The sequence below is a fragment of the Boleophthalmus pectinirostris genome, unplaced genomic scaffold (genome assembly GCF_026225935.1).
Source record: "Boleophthalmus pectinirostris isolate CB_2022bp ecotype Guang Dong unplaced genomic scaffold, ASM2622593v1 HiC_scaffold_17, whole genome shotgun sequence".
Taxonomy (NCBI): Eukaryota; Metazoa; Chordata; class Actinopteri; order Gobiiformes; family Gobiidae; genus Boleophthalmus; species Boleophthalmus pectinirostris.
In genome coordinates, this window is record NW_026571115.1 from 10,726,802 (window position 1) to 10,749,389 (window position 22,588).

At 37.3% G+C, this 22,588-nt stretch overlaps 1 protein-coding gene across 2 annotated transcripts in view; it reads left to right on the top strand.

The window, feature by feature from the left end:
- Nucleotides 1-22,588, top strand: part of LOC110161550 (protein phosphatase 1 regulatory subunit 1B-like) — a 78,169-nt gene that overhangs the window by 44,876 nt on the left and 10,705 nt on the right. The window contains exons 2-4 of one of the 2 annotated variants that reach the window (XM_020926309.2): nucleotides 14,782-14,871; nucleotides 17,321-17,396; nucleotides 21,019-21,126. In XM_020926309.2, coding sequence (XP_020781968.1) covers nucleotides 14,782-14,871; nucleotides 17,321-17,396; nucleotides 21,019-21,126 — 274 coding nt within the window. The remainder of the gene's footprint in view (nucleotides 1-14,781; nucleotides 14,872-17,320; nucleotides 17,397-21,018; nucleotides 21,127-22,588) is intronic. The other variant, XM_020926317.2, reaches the window with a different exon arrangement.

Below are 22,588 nucleotides of genomic sequence, written 5' to 3' on the forward strand. Positions count from 1 at the left end.
TGCAACATTGATTAGCATCTTTTATTTTCATTCCCACCTTTTCTATGAATGTTTCTATTTATACACAGTGATTCACAGTGGTTCAGTGGAGATGTTCTATAGTGAATGTACATGATCGATGTTATAATGTTGTTTCCTCGTCCAAAACATACCTGGAGTTGTGTTTTGTCTCATTCACATGTTTAACTCAAACAGGAAACACTGTTCCACCTTGTGATATCATGTGCTAATGCAGGAAGTTCTTTACTGATCTTTACTTTAAACCAAGTAGAGAACTTTCTTTTGATTCTAGTAAGCAAAACTTTTCTGCATACTAGAATCATTTAGATCATTTCAGACCTGAAATTGCTAATCTCTACTGAATTTAAAGTTAAAGGTAGCTGTTGAAAACTACCGCTTCATGACATCACGAAGTGGAACAGAGCATTTTGAGTTTTGGAGATGTAGACAGACTATAAGTCACAGTTTTTTCATAGTTTGGGTGGTCCCGTGACTTATACTTCAGTGCTATTTATTAGAGATGCGCTTATGGGCTATTTTTTCACCCGCAACCGCATCACAAAACTCATCATCCGCCAGCTGTCCATTTGCAACAACAGTTTTTGACCAGTTTTCAAAACTGCACCCTCCCGCCATCCTCTTGGTCTCCTCCTAGTTGCTCCGAGTTCAGAGTTTTTTATTTGAGTAGTGAAACTGCCACCTGCCCAAATTTAATTAAAATATTATTTTTCGTCACGTCATCCGCCCGACCTGCGGCCGCAGCTGTAACCGCCATCCGCGCATCTCTACTTCTTATATATTAAAATGTTCACACTGTGACAGGGCGCTCTAGGCTTGTGTACTCCTGTACTACTGACACTTTGCACTCTACTGCACATGTCGGCTGCAGAAGAAAGAGAAAGAACCACTGCCTGTCTGGTATCATGCCAGTCGATTGCACCATTACTTCTGTATCACTGACAATTTAAAATTTAAACAAACATAAAGGCAAGTGAAACCATCCTGTCGGGATTCAGAAAGGCTGGAATAATTCTAACTGATGCTGAGTCGCAGAAGAGGAAGCAGCGCTCAGAAGTGACAGTGAGGATGAAGAATTCAATGGATTTGAGTTGGCGAGTTTGATAAACTTTTTCTGTTACGTTAACAGCCTGTTGTTCTCTATTCTATTGTTATTACTAGAACTTGCCTTTCAAGATGAAATGTCGGTTCTTGGTCTCTGATTTTATAAAATAAATTTCCCCCAAAAAGTACAACTTATAGTCCAGTGTGACTTATATATGTTTTTTTTGTTTTTCATTACGCATTTTTTGGCTCGTACAACTTATACTCCTGAGTGACTTATAGTTTGAAAAATATGGTAATAATTACTCAAACATGTGTGAATGAAACATGTAGGATTTTGACAAGGTAACATTTTAATACAACTAAAAACTCACACAAAAAAATTTGCGTAATATAGGACCTTAAAAATTGTGTGTGTTGTTGACAGTAATTACAGTAAAAAATGTCTCTATAAAAATACTCTGTGTACAAGCAAGTATTTTTTATGTACCTGTAGCGTGTCTCAAACGCCCTGCAGCAACCAGCAGAGCGACCAGATCAGACATTCAAACTGAAATGTGGTTTGGGAGATTGAGGGCACGGGGCTTTTCTGAGGGGAGGGGTCATAATCTGCTCCACTGTGGATGAGCCTACAGAATTACGTAACAGATAGGCGTGGATTTGAGATCGGAAAATTACTTGGAGTGTGTTTGGTGTCATGGACTGATGTCACCGCCTTCATCTCTGTGTTGGAAGGAATAATATAATATGTAATACATGAAGGTCTCATGCTGGCGATGCAGGTCAGCTCTTGGGCTTTTCCTTTACGCTGTTGTGAGAGCTGGTATGGAAGAATTATGGTGTTACATTCCACATTTTTGTAGATCAAATGTATCTATTTTATCTGTCTCTTAAGCCCTATTCGCACGGGATTAGTATTACCTGTGGACTAGGGATGTAACGATATCCAAATTTCATGACATTTTCACTGTATACATCTCACTGTACGATTTAATACGATTTATTGCAACATTTTGTAGAGGCTTACGAAATTGTGAATATGCTACTTTTTCCTCTTAAAATGCCTTGACAAGACTTAATTCAAAGAACTAAGATTTAAAAGTGCTCAGAACTACTGTTTCTTCATGTAGTTTGCACCAGAACGGAGCAAAGGATCATGGTCGATGTAGTTCCTTCTGTTTTTTTTTTTTTTGTATTGTGATGGCACACGATATTATTGAGAGACTTTTGACAATACAATATCACGATATTTTGGTTATTGTTACACCCCTACAGTGGACCTTTGGTGATTTGTAATAATTGTGGAGGATGCCTGAGATCTTAATCCCGTGCGAATGTGCCATGTCTGTAATTTGTAAAGTTTGTATCTGTTTCTTTTCTTTCCGCGTTCTTTTCTCTTCCAATCTCAGTCAATGTCAGTAAAATAGAGTCATTTACGGACTTTGTTTATCCCGTGCAAATGCGATGGAAGTAACACAGAGGTGGGGCGGTAATTTGCAAATTACCAGACGTCCCCAGGTTGTACTTATCCCATGCGAATAGGGCTTTATTGAAAATGTTACACTTTCGATATTATTTTCCTAAAAGTTTCTCTAAAACATAGTTAACATCATTATATTTCAAGAGCCCATATTACGCTATTTTCTGATCTTTCCAGAGTTGTGTTTTGTTTTATTCACGCATGTTTAACGCCACAAAACCTGCATTTTTAGACTGAGAAAAGACTGTTCCACCTTGTGATGTCATGTGTTAAAGCATGAAGAGCTTTGCTGTGTTTTTAAACTCCATACACCTTCACTAGGATTATTTGGATCATTTTAGCCCTGGAATTGCCAATCTCTACTAAACAAAAGGTAAAAGGAGCTGTTAATATGAACACTGCCGCTTCATGACATCACAAAGTGGAACAGAGTATTTTGAGCTAAGAATGCAGGGTTACTCAGGCATGAATGAAACAAAACACAAACCTAAGTATGTTTTTGAGGTAACAGCGTTATAACATGCACAGCTTAAAGCTCACAGGAGTCAAATTTGCATAATATATGACGTTTAAATTAACAAAAATGTTTGCCAATTATTTATTTTTTTTTTATTCTAGTGAAGTTTATTATTTTACTTTCTGGCTGGACACAGGCAGCAGGTAGTACAAGTAGAAGTATTTCCATAACTATTACCTAACGGTCATAATGTTAACGAGGGGGAATAACTTCTCATTTATACAATCAACTGTATGATTAGACTAATAAAAATTAATGATGTACCATATTTATTTGACATTGGCATTTAAAGTAAAATTTAAAGGTTAAACCAAACCAAAACCTGCCATGAACTTAAGCTCAAAAATTGTCCAAATTATTTTTCGGAAGTCTGAACCTGGCTCCAAAAACAGGGTTGTACTGACAGAGGACTGGCTATTTGAAAATTTAGTGACTTATTTTAGTAATTTAACTAAAATAAACTCCAGAAATATTGCCTAATTAAGGATTATTAAAATTTTCAGTCAAAGTTTCAGTTACTTTTATTTTTATCCAAATATTTTCCATTAGACACTATACACTTCCTCTCTTCTGTCAACATGTTTCCAAAACGGGACTGGTCTTGATTGATCGAGAACAAATGTGGTTTCCGTAGTAACTGTAATCATTAGAAATTCCATAATCCTACATAGTGCCTCTTTTGTATCTCTTTTGGAAGAAGGCTAAACATGACATTTCTTGGAGTAATTGCGCCTCATTAAAATCCCATTTATTTGTTTTCATTCAGTGTGCCACAGTGAACATTGGCAACTACTTGGCAGTAATTTGGTGAAAGTTAATCTAGCAGAAATTTGATCAATATTACTTTGTTATTCTGCTATTCTGAAAGCCATGCAGGTTAGTCAATGATACAAAATGGAGATGTGAGTTCATACTGAAATTTTAAACTCCATTTCGATACTAAGAAATAAACTCGATATTCAGTACAATGATAATAAAAAAACGCTTATAGAAGCATTAAAGATAAAGTTGTGGTGGAGGGTTTGCCACTTGCTTGTCTCCGTGGAGATCATATTGCTTTGCCTTGAATGTTCCATAGTATGACATTAAACTTAAATCTTACATTTAATACAATAATAGGTGCTTAAGTGCTCATAAATTCAGAGAAAAACATGAATTCATAATGTAAACAGGGTAACATTTCCACAGATCTGACCTGTAACTTCACCTGCTACCATGGAAATAGATATGCTTAATGTCATAATGTGGAACCAGACAAAGCAACATCTCCAAAGCAACATCTGAGCTGATAGTGAACCCTCTACCACAAAAGTTGAACAATGCCCCTTTAAGTTGTAGTACTTTCTTTTATATTACCATGTGGACTTATGTGTTTGTAATCCCTCAGTTGTCCCGGTAGGTTCCACAGTGGTCCATGGGCGTATACTAGTCTCTGTGCTCTTATTTGTTTTGATACAGCTCAAGATCATTCCAAAGATATTCAGGAAAGGTTCATTTCTGTCCTGTGAATGGGACTTTTCAATGGCTGAAATCATTCAAATGATTCTAGTGAAAGTGTACGGAGCACTTCCTGTATTACGACATGATGTCACCAGGTTCAACCGTGTGCTTTCAGTTTGACAAAAACATGTTTGTGTGTTCAACATGTGAATGAAACAAAACACAACTCCAGGTATGTTTGTGATGAGGAAACAACATTATAACGTAGATCAGAAAATAGCATAATATGGGCCCTGAAAGGTGCATTGTGTAACTTTTCTGGTCGTGTGTCCATCAAATGCTTTTCTCCGTGAAGATGTTAATGTATTTTTTGGAATGTTTCACAATATGGCATCTTCATGGAGACCAAACCAGTCCAAGTTACAGGTCAAATCAGTGGAGAGGTGACCCCACTCATAGCTAGAATGCCTGTTTTGTTTAGTTTTTTAGGTATTTTTGAGCTATAAAACCACCTGTAACTGAATAAATTTTAGTTAGAGCTGTTTAATGTCATACTGTGGAACATCCCAGGCGGAACAATGACTTATCCAGAGAAACAAGTAGGTGACGGACATCCCAAAAAACGGAAAGTTACATAGTGCATCTTGGAAATATCTATACCTGCTCAAATGCGTATCCAGTTTCAATACTAGTTTCAGTATCGATACTTCTGATACGTCTGATGTTTAATACTTTTGACCACCCTAGTAAGTAGAGTAATAAGGGTGGTTTCTTAGTCCATATGTAATGATCTATCCTATTAGCCTACTTAAGAGAGAATAAACTTTTCTTTTAGGCTGATTTTGGCACCTCATGCTGCATTAACACTAAAACAAAGATCACATTATACTAGCAATTCCCACATTGGCTATAACAACATAACAAGCATGGGTATGTAAATTGTACTGGGCCCTTTAAACTAACCACAAAGCTCGCACAATGTTCTCCAGTTGTGCAGGTTTGACGCTGTGGTTTTGGCCCCGGACAGAGGTGGTGTCTGTTTTTTGTAGCTGTCATATGAGGACATCCTGTAGGGGGAGATCATAGCCCCAAACACCCACTTTATTATTAAGGACAGGAAGGCAAACGCCACCTTCAAATGTTAAAAGGAAAATATGAGTGGAAAAAGTGTGTGTGTTTGTGGATTCGATTCAAGTAAAGGTGATCTGAGGTGTCTGCTTTGAATCCGGGTTATGTAAGGGCAACTGATTGTCTTAGGAAACGCTCTGTAAACTGTAGAACTGCAATGATTAAGAGAATTAACCATGACAAATGAATTAAACTTCTAATTTATTCATTGTTTATTATTATTATCTGGACTCTACAGAATCCTGAACAAGTTTATCACAGGCAGTATTGTTATCAAAGGGCCAGTATTACTATTTTCTGATCTATGTTCTAATGTTTCTTCATCACAAATACCCGGAGTTGTGTTTTGTTTCATTCTCACATGTTTAACACTCAGACAGTATTTAGGCAGAGTTTTTCTCTCAGACAGCAATACATGAAGTGCTCCACTGTGTTTTTAAACTCCATACATTTTCATGTTATTAGGTTCTTTTTTCAGACCAAGAGTTTGTTTTCATACAGCTTCAGACAGTTTCGACTGCTCCCTGCACTCTTCCTCACAGTGGTCACATGATATTGCTGTGACGTGTCTGGTCAGCTGATTTGTACAGCTTTTGGCGCTGTCTTCCTACCGGTGGAGGCTATAGACCAGGTCGAGGGGGCTTTTTTACTCTCACACACTTGTCCTGAGGAAGTTGGACCGCAGATGGCGCTGTCGTCCTGTCTCCACTGGTAGGAAGACAGCGCCAAAACCTGTATAAATCATCTCACCGGACAAAGACCACAGGGAGCAGTCAAAACTGTCAGGTATGAAAACAAACTCTTGGTTTGAAAAAATAACCTAATAACATAAATTATTGGAAGACCAAATGTACCTCATTGGACTCCATACACCTTCACTGGAATCATTTGGATAACTTTTGCCAATCTCTACTGAACAAAAGGTAAAAGGTAGCTGTTAACTAGAAAACTACCACTTGATGACATCACAAGGTGCAACAGGGCATTTTGAGTTTTGGAGATATAGACAGACTCATAATAAACAATTACTAAAACATGTGTGAATGAAACAATATATGTAATATAGGACCATTAAATCACACAAAATCTATTGTGTGTTTTGTTGTGTCATAGAAGAACATGTTTGAACTTATCTATTTTATTTGGATGCTTATTGCTAAACTTTAACTTTGAAGCCTGATAGCTGCTTTTAGCAATGTCCCACTTAGCAAACAAGACCACGTGATAATCCATTTCTGGGCAGTTCTTTTGGGATGTTAAAGGTCTTATTATGCAAAATTGACTACTTTGAGCTTTGAGCCATGTTATCATGTTGTTACCTCATCAGAAACATGCATCGAGTTGGGTTTAGTTTCATTCAGGCATGTTTAAGTAATCCTTTATTATGGGTCTGTCTACATCTCCATAACTCAAAATGCTCTGTTCCACCTTGTGATATCATGAAGCAGCAGTTTTCCAGTTAACAGCTACCTTTTGTTCAGTAGAGATTGGCAATTCCAGTTCTGAAATCATCCATGATTCTTGTGAACATGTACGGTGTTTATAAACACAGTGGAGCATTTCCCGTGTTACCACATGACATCATAAGGTGGAACAAAGTGTTTTCTGTTTGAGGGAAGAACTCAGTCTAAATATGCAGGTTTGTGTTTTAAACATGTGTGAATGAAACAAAACACAACTCCAGGTATGTTTTTGATGAGGAAACTGCATTATAACATAGCTCAGAAAATAGCTTAATATATGTATTAAAGCAGAATAAACCCGTGAATGAATAAAATGAAGTATCAAGTTCTCCTATTTCTTTATTTACGAGGCCAAAAGCACCACCAAAACTGGGCAAAAGACACTTAAGGCTCCACAAATCATGTCTGCAGATGTCTGGGCAGCACCTTCCACTTAAAGGTATTAACTGCTCTCACATAACCAGGAACCAGAGCAGACTTCACCATTTGCCAAACCAAAAATAGGAGTGGGGGTAAGAAAAAAAATAAATCATAATGACTTTTTAAATTATTTCACATTTTAAAGCATTATTGAAAGGATCTATATTATGCTAAATTGATTCTTGTAAGCTTTTAGACATGTTAGAATGCTGTTACAGCATAAAAAACTTACCTAGAGTTGTGTTTTGTTTCATTCACACATTTGAGTTTTGAATAACCCTGCATTATTATTCTGTCTGCATCTCCAACGTGGGACAGAGTGCTTTGTGTCTCAGAAAAGAACACAACCTAAATATACAGGTTTTGTGTGTTAAACATGAATGAAACAAAACACAACTCTGGTTATATTTGTAATGAGGAAACAACATGATAACAGATCAGAAAATAGTGTAATATGGGCCCTTTAAAGGTGTGATGTAACTTTTCTGATGAGGGGTCCCCCATTGTATGTCTCCATGGAGATGTTATTGTTTTACCTGGATTGTTCCACAGTATGGTCTCAAACGAAGAGATGCATTGTTAGTGTCAGCTGACTCACCTCTCCAACGCTCCAACCTGTAACTTGGCCTGGTACGACCTGGCTTGTCTCCACAGACTAATAGAGATAAATTAATCAAATCTAGTCCTATGTACTAAGACAAGTGTTTTTTGTTTGTTTTTTATTGGCCCCTGTTTGGTACTGAAGAACCATGTAAAAACGAAGTATCTCAGATCTCAGTTTCTCAGCCTCTTTACGCAGCCTCCAGATTTCATTGACAGATATTGAAAAGTGCAGAACAGTGAACACTTGGGGGCTTGTTTCATGTTATGAGAGATTTCCACTTAAGATATGAGGAAGTGAATGAACACCTTGTGTGACGCTTAACTGTCCCTAATGGCTGGAATGTATTTTATACACAAGAGTACACAAGGCTGCACAAGGTACTGTGTACTTAGCTGAGGTCATTTTAACACAACTAGTTTAAAGGTGCATGTGTAACTTTTACAGTGGGTTGTCCGCTTGTCTCTATGGAGATGTTATTGTTTCCTTGGAATGATCCACAGTGTGGCAGTAAATCTATCTTGTATGTATTCTGGTGTTTGTTGCATTCTTACTGTGTTCACTCCTCATCCCTCTTCTCAGTTATGACCTCTAACTGTAACAAGCACTTCTCGTGTCACCTGCTTGTGTCCATAGAGATAATTTAATGTCACACTATGGAACATTAACCTTGTACACCAAAATAGAATCTCAAGATATTTGTGAGTTCACAAACTTTTCGAGAATCCATCTTGGTGTGCGCACATTGTAATGATGAACGTGCAGGTATAAATGTACAGAAGGTAAGATAAGATGGATGTGCTTTTCTCACTACTGGATTTAACCAAAGTTAGATTTTTCTTCTTGTTCCACTGATGTGATGCCTCAGTTAACTGAAATAATCATCATGACGCTCTGCGTTTTCCGATCACTTTGAGTGAGAACCGTTCCAGATTGAAAACATATAAAACTCAATTCAGAGTGACACTCATATCAATTTGGCCTGAGCCGGGTCAGTGGAACAGCCCAAGCTTAGGACATCTCCATGGAGACAAGCACGTGGAGTAGTTACATGATGCACCTTTAAGTAATCTTTTAATCTCTGCCCTCTCCTGCTTTACTGTCCCCTCTTAATATGAAAACACTGACCAATCACAGTCTATCTTGTATTTATTTATCCCTAAATCTATACATTTTACTGTGAAAATAATCCTTAAAGCCCCATTACATTTTGGATGTTTGCATTGCACTCTTGCACCCTTACTGTGAGCAGGTTTGCATCTCTACAAACCTGACTCTTACTCTTGTTTCTTTGGTTATAATGTTCCACAGTATGGCAAAAATCACATCTGTTTCCATGGCAAATATTCTGAAGTCGTTGAATTTTAACTTTTTATTTCCATGGAGTCATTCAGGGGACCTCCAGAAAGTTAATTCAGTGCATCTTAAATGAGTTGGTTTTGGTCAGGTCTGTATAGTCCTGGTTTAGTCTTGCTTTAGTCATGGCTTAGAAACAGACTTTGTTTATGTCTCCCTCATTTTATGAAAGACTACTTACACGCAGGATTCTTATACCTTTACCGCTTTAATTTAGCTTTCTGTCCTTTTTGGTTGGGGGGCTATCACCCTCTTGTTTCCATGGAAGTGGCATTTCTCCGTTCCGAATGTACCACAATATGACATTGAACAGATCTACCTTAAAGCTATTCAATTACAGGTGGTTTTATTGCTCAAAAATACCTAGAAAAAGAAGGCATTCTGATTGTTGTCTTTCTCTTCTTTTTCTATTTAAACATTTTCCATACAGTATGTCACTTAATTACCCCTGATTGCTGCTTTGCATTATTTACAATGTAGTAAACAGCTCTGTCACAGAATAAACACAAGGAAATGAGAATCTAGCCCAGACTCTCCTAATGTGGTCCTCCCTGGAGAAAACAGCTTCTTAAGGGACCGTGCTGCTCATGTATGCCCACACAGTCACCTCTCTGTCTGGGAACAAACGCACAGCTGTACACTCCCAACCTCCAGGTCCGCCGCAATCATGCCCCCCACCTCTACTGCCCAAGTCTGGCACCCACGGGTCAACAAAACCAACAAACATGCCAAACATATGTCTGCGTGCTGGATGTGATGTGTCTCCTATGTAATGGAATAGAAATTTGTAATTGAATAAGTGAAAACTAGAGCCTGAATAAGCACAAAATCAAATCTAAACTTGGACTAAATGACCCAAAAATGAACAAAATCTGGACTAAAGCAAGGCTAAAGGGCTAAGCAGAAGTAAACCAGGTCGGTTACTGGGTTATAATGGGTATGCAACAAAATTGTAGCAGATAGTTTGATAAATCTGATATAAATGAGTGGAAAATTAAATGCTTTGTGGGTCTTCGGAATTTATTATTACCATTTATATTTTTTCTCTTTGTTAGTACAATATACTGTGATGTGTGAGCTACTGTGTCCAAGTAATTCCTCTTGTGGATCAATAACGTTTGTCTAAGTTCAAAAGTACTTTATAGATTCAGTGCATTATTATTATTATCTGAATAACCACATTTAATATAATATTTTATTTTCAACAGCATTGCAGTTCCTAGCAATAAGTTGATGTCACTGTGCACCTTTCCAGTAACTTTTTACTCGTAAACAAATTGGCTGCAATGTTGTACATGTGCACTGTTAATAATATTTATACCACCTTCAGAGAGAATCCAATGGGTAATTGCTCTGTGTTAATACTGCAAGTAGTTTAGCAGTAGGTAAATCACATTCTATATCATTGCTCTGTTGACATCACCATATGGCAATGTAAACAAATAATCATAAACATACTGGTCAACTTATGGGTAGAATGTAGGGACTTCATTTAAAAGACATAAATAACTAATATTTGAGACATTTACAGAGAGTGAACAGATTTTTCACGTTCAGAGGCAGGCCCGTCCACAGAAATTTGGGGGCCCAGGGCAGGAAGTCTCACATGGGTCCCCCTGTAATATAAATCAATAGGAAGAGGGTCCCATTCTGGGTTCCTAACACCCTGGCAACAACAGACCCCTTTGTCCTGCCCTTTGTACTGCCCTGTACAGGTGAGGCATTTCAGTTTGTAGCCGTGGTATTAAACAAGTTGGAGCTATGTTTATTAATCATACGATCAGTGTGTATTAAGAATTTAATTTTACTTAAAGGTGCACTATGTAACTTTTTGGTTGGGGGTCCATCACCTGCTTGATTCTATGGATATGTCTTTGCTCTGCCTGGAATGTTCCAAAGTATGACATTAATCAGATCTACCTTCTACATATTGAATGTCATGTGATTTTACTGCTGAAAAATACCTAGAAAAACAAGAATTGTGACTGTGAGCGGTGTTCCCTCTACACAGATCTGATCTGTAACGTGGTCTGGTTTGGTCAAAGAATTAACATCTTCGTGGAGAAAAGCATTTGAAAAAACACAATAACTTTATTTTCACACAGTCAATACTATTTGCCTTTGATATTTGTTTAATTTACAAGTGTTAAAATCAGTGACTGTACATTTTTACAATTTATTTTAGGAAATCTCTGACTTTTCAAACTCTAAGAAAAAAAACAAAAACATAATATAAAACAAATCTATCCATGAGCAGTAACTGAGAGTCTTTTTTATTTTCATGATACTTTGCAGATTCTCACTGAACATATCAGAACTATGAATTAAAACTTTGGAATGCAGTAAGCAAAAGATAAACTCCAGATATCTCCAGACAACTCCTCATTTCAGATTTTAGATTTTTAAAATAGCCACCTTTACAATTTCCACAAGATGAGGCGAGATATGAGACTGGGTCCACGAGCACGAGACAAGACGAGATTTTAGCATAATTCCTAATATATACATTTCACAAATCAATTTCCGATTTTGGCCTCATTATTTTGAATTTCTTTGATTTCATATTTTTGTTTCCATTCTAGTACTTGCTTTGGAACTGTAAAAGATGTAACTCACCAATTTTTAACCCTCCTTTGTCCAGTTCAAATGTAAAAATATGGAAAAAAAAAATCTCACAAGATCACTATGTATATAAAATGAAAGAGGTAAAATAAAGAAAAACGACATTGAATGAGAAGGTGTGTTTAAACTTTTGACTGGCCATACGTAAACCTCACTCTTATAAAACTTTTTACTATGTCACTGTGACCCTGCTTTAAAGATGAATAAACAGCTGTCACTGTATATTAAACCCCTCATTGGAAAAATCCGTAACTAAACAAATTACTGTTTTTTTCCAGATGAGTGAAGCTGGCAGGTCTCACAAACGCTGTATTGACTTTTTTATGTGTCACGGTCCAACATTGCATTTTAATTTGACGTCACTAGAGCCACATGTACTGAATGGGGGACTTGGGGTTTTTCTATAGCTTCTCTATATGGTGCCTTGTGTCCTCTGGCTGTCCCGCTAAAACACAACTGCGTCACTACACATGTTCATATGTTGCCAAAGCAGAGGCAAGCTGCTGTCAAACACTACAGTGAGCTAATCGAGCGTGGATCTCACCTTTATTTATGGACGCACACACACAAAGCTTCTACTGTGCGTGACCTCTCCTCCAGCTAAACTTCCTCCATTGTTTTTTAAAGTAGACTAAGGGAGTGTGACATCATCTATAGGGTTTGGGTCCAGTCAAATGAAGCTCACCGAGGCTTGTGGTCAACGGGGCGAATTTGGAGCCAGTTCCATATTCAGAAAAAAATTATTTACAGACAAAAATAGCTAAATAAAAACACCAGGATCGTGCAGAGCGGGTTAATACTAACATTTAAAACCAAATTGTCAAGCCTAACAGCAGCAGTTACACAGAGAGGAGGAATGTTTTTTCAATACAAAGCAAATTGGAGCTGCTATTGCTTTGCATTGTTACACAAAATAGCACTGACATTATTGTACTTATCGTGCATGTATTCAATTCAGTGTTTTTATTGCTTAAAAATACACTGAAAAACTGACATTCTTTTGTGAACTGGCTTGCCAATGCCTCTCCTTCTGACCTGGCGGCCCTGTCTCCATGGAGATAGATAAGTTTAGTGCCATACTGTGGAACATTCCAGGCAAAGCAATTACATCTCCATGGAGACAAACAAGTGGCAGACCTTCCACAAGAAAATATAGTGCACCTTTAATTTTTAGTCATACTGTTCTCATGTCATATTGTTAATTTCACTGCTTTGTGTTAGTTTCACCTCAAATTGGACATTTAACAAACTACTATCATTTAGACTGGAGTAAACCTTTGTTTGTTTTGGAGTAGAAGACTGATATTTGAAATCAGGTCTGGAAACTCTAATGCACAGGGAGTGTGAAGAGGACCGACTTCATCACAATTGAAAATCTGTCTTGTTCTTCTGGCCTGAATCAGAGCACATTATAAACACACTCAGGAACATTACCATTTTAGAGCAGACTCAAATAGGAACTGCTAAATATGTTTGTAGAAGACTAAACTTCTGGCCTAGTTTGATACATATCAAGACAGATAGTGTGTTGTATTCAGAGGCCATTATTTTTTTTTTAAGTTAGTCAAGGAGAAGTACACAGTAGTGGTCCAAGACATTACTCAACTAAGTGAAGAAGTATTTGGGAAAACTACTACTCAAGTAAGAGTAACTAAGAGTAAATGTCGGGAAGTAATATCTGATTTATAATGTTAACTTAAAGCTTTTGTCACATGTAGACTTATGGTGGGAAGAGTAACCAAAACTTTGACTCAAGTAAGAATAAAAGTATGCTGCTAGAAAAGAACTGTGAAAAGTAATTTTTTTTTAAAAGGTTAAAGGTCCCATATTATGTAAAATTGACTCCTGTGAGGTTTAAACCATGTTAGAATGTTGTTAATTCCTCCAAAACATAACTGGAGTTGGTTTTGTTTCATTCATACATTTGCATAACTCTCTATTATTAGTTTGTCAGTATCTCAAGAGCTCAAAATGCTCTATTCCACTTAGTGATGTCATGAAGCAGTAGTTTTCAAGTTAACGGCAATTTTTTACCTTTAGAGATTGGCAATTCCAGGGCTGAAAATACCCAAATGATTCTAGTGAAGATGTATGGAGTTTAAAAACATAGTGGAGCACTTCCTGTATCACCACATGACTCCAGGCCAGGGTGTTTTCAGTTTGAGAAAAGAACTCTAAATAGCCTAAATATGCAGCTACCTTTTGCCTTTAGTTCACTAGAAAGTGACAGTTTCAGGGCTGAAATGATCCAAATGAATCTAGGGAAGGTGTATGGAGTTCAAAAACATAGTGGAGCACTTTCTGTATTACCACATGACATCACTAGGTAGAAAAGAATGTTTTGTAGCTCAGCCTAAATCTGCATAATACAACTCCGGGTGTGTTTTTAATGAGTGAACAACATTATAACATAGAACACAAAATAGCATAATATGGGCTCTTTAATCAAGTAGATGTAATATTTCCTCTGTAGCGATGGCCTCTGTCTCCTGAAGTGCACCTCTTGTTGTTGTTGTCTGCTTTTAATGACTTGACCCGCTCTGTCAGTTATAATGTGATAAGGGTTTGCGCTGCCGGAGATAATAATGCATGCACTCTTCCTATCTCTATGTGCATTCTCTTATTTATTCATGACTTGCTCTGAGTATTGTGTATCTGTGTGTCTGAGTTTGTGTGTTTTGTGTGTGTTTAGATCCGACGCAGGAGGCCCACCCCCGCCACGCTCTTCAGAGTCGCAGATCAGGCCTCTCCAGACGATGACCCTTCCATGCATCAGGTAAAGGTGAAGTCATAAAGTTTATATTATTTTATTCGTTGTCCGTGTGTTTTAAATTTTTGTGCTTGTAATGTCATGTGTGATTCATTCTGCTTTTTCACATGATAATCTACTTTTAGAAAGTAATATTATATGTCATACACAGTGTTGGGAAGGTTACTTTTAAAATGTATTCCCCTACAGATTACAGATTACATACCCCAGAATTTAGTTTGTAACGTAATCCATGAAGTTACTTAAAGTGAGTAACGTAATCTGAATACTTTGGATTACTTGATATTGTCATGCTTTGATTACGATGCTCTGATTACGTAATCCCGGTACATGTAATCCGTTACTCCCCAACACTGGTCATACATGTTACATTAATTTACATACAGAGACAATGACCCCTCCACACATTAGGTAAAGGTGAAGTCAGAATATTAATATTATTTTATCCATTCATCCATCAATGTGTTCATATGTGTTTTTGTAATGTTATGTGTGATTCATTTAGGTTTCTTCATATGATAATCTAACTGTAGAAAGTCGTATTTGCATAGCTACGTTCATGGGCGATAAACTAAAATGAATTTGTTTTTCTATTAGCTATATAACTGACATTCATTTATATACAAAGAAATGTAAGTGTATGTATATAAATATATAATGCAGAGAGAGAGTTGCGCTATTTTTTAATCTGTGTTATGTTCTTTCCTCACCACAAACATAAATGGAGTTGTGTTTGGTTTCAATCACACATTTAACACACAAATCCCCCATATTTTGGCTGTGTTTTCCACTCAAACAGAAAACACTTTGTTCCACTTTGTGATGATATGTGGTAATACAGGAAGTTCTTAGATGTGTTTTTGAATTCCATGCACCTTCACTAGAATCATTTGGATGATTTCACACCTGGGGTTGCCAACCTCTACTAAACAAAGGGTGAAAAGTAGCTGTTAACTTGAAAAATACTGCTTCGTGACATCACAGGGTGGAACAGAGCATTTTAACTTTGGAGATGTAGACAGACTAATAATAAAGGATTACTCAAATATGTGTGAATGAAACAAAACATATTTCCAGGTATGTTTTTGATGAGGTGACAACATTATAACATGACTTAAACTTCACAAGAGTCAAATTTTCGTAACAGACTCGTTAACGGTGCATACTGTCCCTGGCACATAGCTGTTATTGTTTCAACTTAAAATATACAAAGTACACAAAATACTTTTACCGAGAACAGCTGATACAGACATGATTTACTCCCTCTGATATCAGACTGTGATGTATTGTTCTTACTGGCACAACGTTTTGTTTTTATAAACATTCCTGAAACATTCTGCACCAATGGAGATCCCCCGCAGATAAAAAAACTGTCTCTAGGAACTGGCTTGTGGCTAAAAGCAAAGCTCAGTATTTGCCCTTTTATTGCTAACACATACTTTAAATGTTTATCGTTTGGCAAGATGTAGCTTATTTAAGGCATGTAATCTTTTATTGGGGCCATAACACTGCGGAAATGACTTGACCTCAACAAATTGGATCATACAAAACTGAATTTTCCTACAATTTATTACATTTCTAGGTTATGGGCCAGGCTTTATTTTGTAATGAACATATAAATATGGATCTTGGAGGGGTATAACAGTTATTTTCAACTATTACTTTATCAGTGCTTGTCTCCATCAAGATGCACCATTTCTGCCTGAAATATTCCACAGAATGACATTAAACTTACCTATCTTGCATATGTTTTTGTTGCTAAAAATACCTTAATACATATATTTTATCTTTTCTACTCAGAGACACATTGCCTGGCAAATCCATAATGATATCCCTTTGTATTACAGATCAATATCAGTCTCTCTGTTACATCTTAAGCCTGGCCAAGATAATCGTCCAGACAGATTATCTTTTTTTTCTGTGACACATGTGAAACAAAGGACCTCATTGGTCGCCATCATTTACATGTAAAATCTGATTTATCTCACCTCGGATTAACAAAGTTTAAAGCTTCACTCATTCATTCTACAGAAATCAGCAAAGTTTTTCTGTTTCCTGTGATATAGGCTCTATTCACACTTCTTTCCAAACGTCTTTCTGGTTTGTGATGCCAAATAAATAGAGCCTATCGCTTCCAATACAGATGGAAGATGCATGTCCCTGATTGTCAATCACAGCTATGTGAAAACGGGGAGATTCACCTGTGACCAGACCAGTTATATAGTGTACCATTAAATATGATCAGATATAGACAGTATTGCACATCTGCAGTGGCAGTTTAACCAAATGACCAACAAGGTCCCTGGTAGTTATAACTTAATTTTTTTATATTAGTACTTTATTTTTTATGATACCTTTCCTGTATGTGCTACATCTTTTATCGTCATAATGGAGTGCGTAGTTTCACTTTTTCACTTGGCATTTACTCACTTGTGTTATTTCTGTGTCTTTATTTTTGCAGTGGGTGGTGGGAGAAAACGGCATCCTCAAACCTAAACGCATTAATCAGAACGTGTACCAGCCTCCGTCACTCAAAGGTCAGTGTTTTAAATGTTCTGACGGGGCTCTGGGGAGGAGGCTGCTCGCTGGGGTATCTGCTCTACTTTGCTTTGCTGCTACTTTCTCTTCATGCTCTCTGCAAAAATAGCACATCTCGAATTTGGGGAGTCACAATGTACCTCACAATTTGATAAAACATGATGCGCATATGCAAATACAACCAAAACAGTGTTAAGTCTGAAAACTGCACTATATCATTTTTCTGGTTGTCTCCATAGAGATATCATTGCATGTCTTAGAATGTTCCACTGTTTGGCATTACAGTTGTCATCTCCGTGAACTCCATGAAGAAAAGTAGGTGACCAAGTTACATATCAGATCCGCGGAGAGGTGTCCCTGTTCATTTGTAAGGTATTTCGTAGCAGGCAAAAATAAAATAATGCAAGATACATAAATATAATAATAATGCAGATACATAAATATATTGCCAACTGTGAAACATTTAGCCACAGCATAATCACCATGGAGACAAGCATGTCCCACCAGAAAAGTTACATAGTACACCTTTAACATACCTATCTCAGTGTCAGTATTTTATCACAGCGATTTGCACAGATTTTTGCGTATTTTTTGGCCTTTTTAAACAGAAGAGCCTATTTTAAGTGATGTAGAAAGTCAGAGAGATTAGACCGTACAACAGATGTGAGACAGTGAGTCTATGGAGCACGGGATGATCCTGGATTACAGCGAGAAGCAAAGGCACACACAATAGAAACACATGACAGAGACCAATGCCCCTGCCGGTACATGCGGTCATTAGGTGGACAGCAGTTCCCCACAGAGCTTATTTTAAAGATGATTTTTTTTGGATTTTATAGAATGATATAATGCTAAAATTTATATCCCCTTTGAAAAAAAACTCTACTTCAGACATGAGTCAACCCAACAGGCGCCATTTGTAATTGTGCGACTAACAAATGGATCATGGGGCAGGGAGATGTGTGGAGTGTCAAAGTGACCCAGAAGTGCAGCTAGTATTGTATAAGGAATAAGAGGAGAGAGAGGAGGAACTGAAACTAGTGCAGACGCAAACTGTGAGGTAACCCGTGGGGACGTATAGAACCACAAATCAAGCTGATTGTTGCTGAAAAACCTGCTGACTTTAAAATGCATTGTAGTGACAAAAGTTGCAAGATTGTAAATGGAGTTTGTATGTTTCAGTTTTCTGTCATGGACGCCATTTTGACAATTCATTTTTTGGTTTTAGTTGTTAGTTGCTATGGTAGTGATCCCATTACTTGTACAGTAGATGTCTATTTAGTAGGCCTCTGTAGAAATCAGGATTGTGTAGTTCGTCATAGTTACTCTAAAGTTAGACTGGGGATTTTCCTAGTGTGATAAATGTATTGATAATTTGCATTGACATTATGCTGGGGGTGAACTACATGTATCTCTGTTGGCAGAATGGTGACACTATGCACACATTAACAAGCCCAGACAAAAAGTTCTCAAAAGAAAAAAAAAAGGATCTAAACAACTATTTGATTGTTGACTTGAAAACCACCGCTTCATGACATCACAAGGTGGAACAGAGCATTTTGAGCTAAACGGAAAGTTACTCAGACATGTGTGAATGAAACAAAACACAATTCCAGGTATGTTTTTGGTGAGGTAATAATATCCTAACATTTTTGCGTAGCTCCGAAATTATAATTTTTTTTGATACTTACTGCATTCACTACACTCATTAGTACTATATTTAGACACGTACAGTAGGTGACTATGTGTCCTTAAAATGTCCCATGGAGTCCAGTGAGAGTGTGAGAAAGGTCATACTTTGTTCTCCGCTCCACATCTGGGACTCAGCAGCGTCATCTAAACTAATGATAAAACAAGAATAAAAAGACCAGTGTTAAAGCTGCATCATGGGACTTTTCTGGTGTCATTACACAGCATTTTTACTAAACATATTCAGTATAAGTAGTTGTTCAAATGAGCATCTAGTTTCTTTGCCAGTTTCAGTATAGTTAGAAATATCTGAGTATCTTAAAATGTTTTTGGCTCTGTTTGCAAATGTGTGCATTGTGTCATCATGGAAACTGCCAAAGACATACATGTAGAACACACTGAACATGAAAAAACTGCAAAGTATCAATACAGGAGAGTAAAAATAATTTGTGCCTTCAATTCAATTCACTCTTTATTAAGAACATGTAATATCTGGTTCATAGTATTAAAAAGAAAATAGTAAGAATAAAAAAAGTTAAATACAGTGCATGTTATAATGTATACAGACAAGACTGCCAGTGTCTCCACAACTCAGAGGTGAATCTGACAGAGCTCCTCACAGGACACACTAGAGCTTCAATGATTCGATTGCTCAGATTCATGGCTCTAACCATGAATGAATAAATACAACATCTGATCGTGACAACACAAGGTCTCACACCACAATTTACAAACATTTCAGTGGCTCTACAGAACCTCTGCACTTTCAGTAATATTCTCAAAGAGTCGTTATAGGCCACTGTCAGACTCTGCAAACTCTTTTTCTTGTAGTCATAATCATAATCAGAACCAAAGTCTATAGGACACACAGCTCTTGCGCTAAAAAATAACATTAAATTAGGTACTAAAAAGCTACAAGTCTACAACAACAAGAAGACCCTACAGTGCCATACTCCCTTATGAGTCATGGGCATAGGTGAGTAAAAGGAAGGGGGGCGGAGGGGTAGTTCAGGTCACTACCCCCTAACTGCATGATAATGAGATGAGAGAATAGGCTGAGTGAATCAAACAAAAGTGGTCTACTATTACAAATCTGGTACCCAGAATTCTGCTGCTTGCTTATCTGTATTTGTCTGTCTGTTGCATGTGATGTATTGGCCTCTGCCTTGTTTCGATGGTTAAATGTTGTCCATAATGTCTGTTGTTATATTATACAGGTTGTTTTCACATTTTACAGGCACATAACTGACACTATCCATGGGTTATTCAATGTATGGTCAGGACTTCATCTCAATTCAAAAGATATAATATTTTGTTTTATATTGTTATTTTTTCTTAATTCTGAAACCCATGTATAGCAGGGATCCAAGAAGGGGGGAGCAAATCCGCGTTAAAACAACAAACCAAGCAGAAAGCAAATACTAAAGTTATAATCTAAAATATACTTACTATGCAATCTGCAGGAAAGAACAAACAGTGACATCTCTGTGGATAAATTTAGTCTGTTGTTCATTTTGAAACCAACAATCATAGACACGTTTAAGCTCATTTCTTGTGGATTTTTGATTATCTTAAACAACACAGGAGAACATTTTAATTAATCTAAGACTCCAGTACCCTGAGGACTCTTATATTGTAGCTGTGAAGACCTTGTTTAAATTGGCTCTTTTTACACCTATCTTATTCTCACACTGTTCATCATCCTGTGAAAACAGCCTGTATACATACTACACAAAGAGATGCACTGATCCAGCCTTTCGATACTATGGCTTTAAAGAATCTGATATCCGATGTAAGAAGGCAGATAATCAGTACCAGTATCAGTATCGGTGCATCCCTAACTACACAGTAAACCCAATGGTCCTCTCCTCACCTCCCTGTGTTGTGTGTGTTTTTGTTTGTGTGTCTCTCTCCTGTTGTGTGTCCCTGTAGCCGTGCAGAAGATGGCAGAGGCCCACATGCAGCACCTTGGGGTGTACACGGCTCTAGAGGAACCGTGTGAGGGAGATGAAGACGAGCAAGACTGGCAGGAAGAAGATGGTGAGATACTGCTGTCCCAAGGAACTAACGGGATCAGCAGCATGACCAGAAATGCATTTTACTTCATTATATTTTACCTAATTCTGGATTTATATGTGTAGCAGTCTGAATTGAGTTTCACAGCAGTCTGGAGTGGCTCTCATCGAAAGCAGTCAGAATGTCCCTGACAATAATTTGATTCTAATTGGACGAAGCTGCGAAAATCAGAGTTTAGTTAAATTCACTTGAGACAAAAGCAGATTTTTTCCATTCACAAATGACTTCCTTCTGCACTTTCTCCATAGTCCGTATTTCTAAAACAGGCTGAAGTTCATTCATGATTGTTGCCATGTTTGGTTTGGTTTGTTTATTCTGGTTTGTTTGGGCAAACCACAATGCAGCTCTGTGATAGGTCCATTCGTCGAACCACTGGTGGTCAGGTCCAGTTGCAACAGTGATTATTGTGCAAGGTTACATCATGGATCTATAATAAGAACTGGATAAGACACGCCCCCTCTGTCTATGACCGAGATTGATTATTGGCTGTTCCATAGGTACTGCAGGTCAGACAATTCTCCCACAGAGCACAAAGTGAAATCAAACTGCCCATGTTCATCTGACCGGCATTGACAGCTTTCATAAAGGGCAGATTTTTTAGGGATTCTTTTGTATTTTTACAATATGAGCTTCATTTTTTTTAACTGTTAAAGTGCCTAAAAGTTAGCTTTGTAAGACTTAGCCTAGCCCTGCTCTGAGTACGGGTTAGCTCCGCTCTAGCAGCTAACCCTCTGATTGATCAGAACTGCACATTTCTGCTGTCACACATTTTGCAGTTTGAGGCCAGTATTCAAGAAGTAATACGGAAGTAAAAATCTTTTTGGCACAGTGCGCCAATGAGCACAGGCCATTAAAAACAATATGATGCCATCTTGGGTTCACTTTCCAGATTTCATTCTAGTTCTGTGGGTTATATTTTACCGCTATGATCATATTATATCTGTTATCTATTAACATCCAATTGCCATAGTTTGCAGTGACACTACACTGGGGGTGTATTTTTATGTATTTCTATGGCAGTTTATACAGTATTTACAATGGTAACACGGTGCATATTTGGAATAACTACCCCAAAAAATTTTTAGAATCTAGTTTTTAGAATTTTATGTGTGATAAACTTGTTTAAGAGCACAAATCATTTCACCTGTTGTAGTTACATTTAAGCTCTTTCTGGTCAGACTGTGTTAAAATCAAGCCCAGATTAAAGTCTAACTTGAGTAACAGAGCTTCTAACAGTGTAGTGCTTCCAGTTAGCATCACACCCTCAGGGATTTTACGCAGGTTTACACAGTAGCTGTATGTTGTTTTGATTGATTATCCTATACAGACATAACTGCCCTCAAGTCTTTTACATCAATCATGGGCAAATGAACAGAAGATATGCATAATTAAGTCAGAATATAATGTAAGAAACCATTTAAAGTAT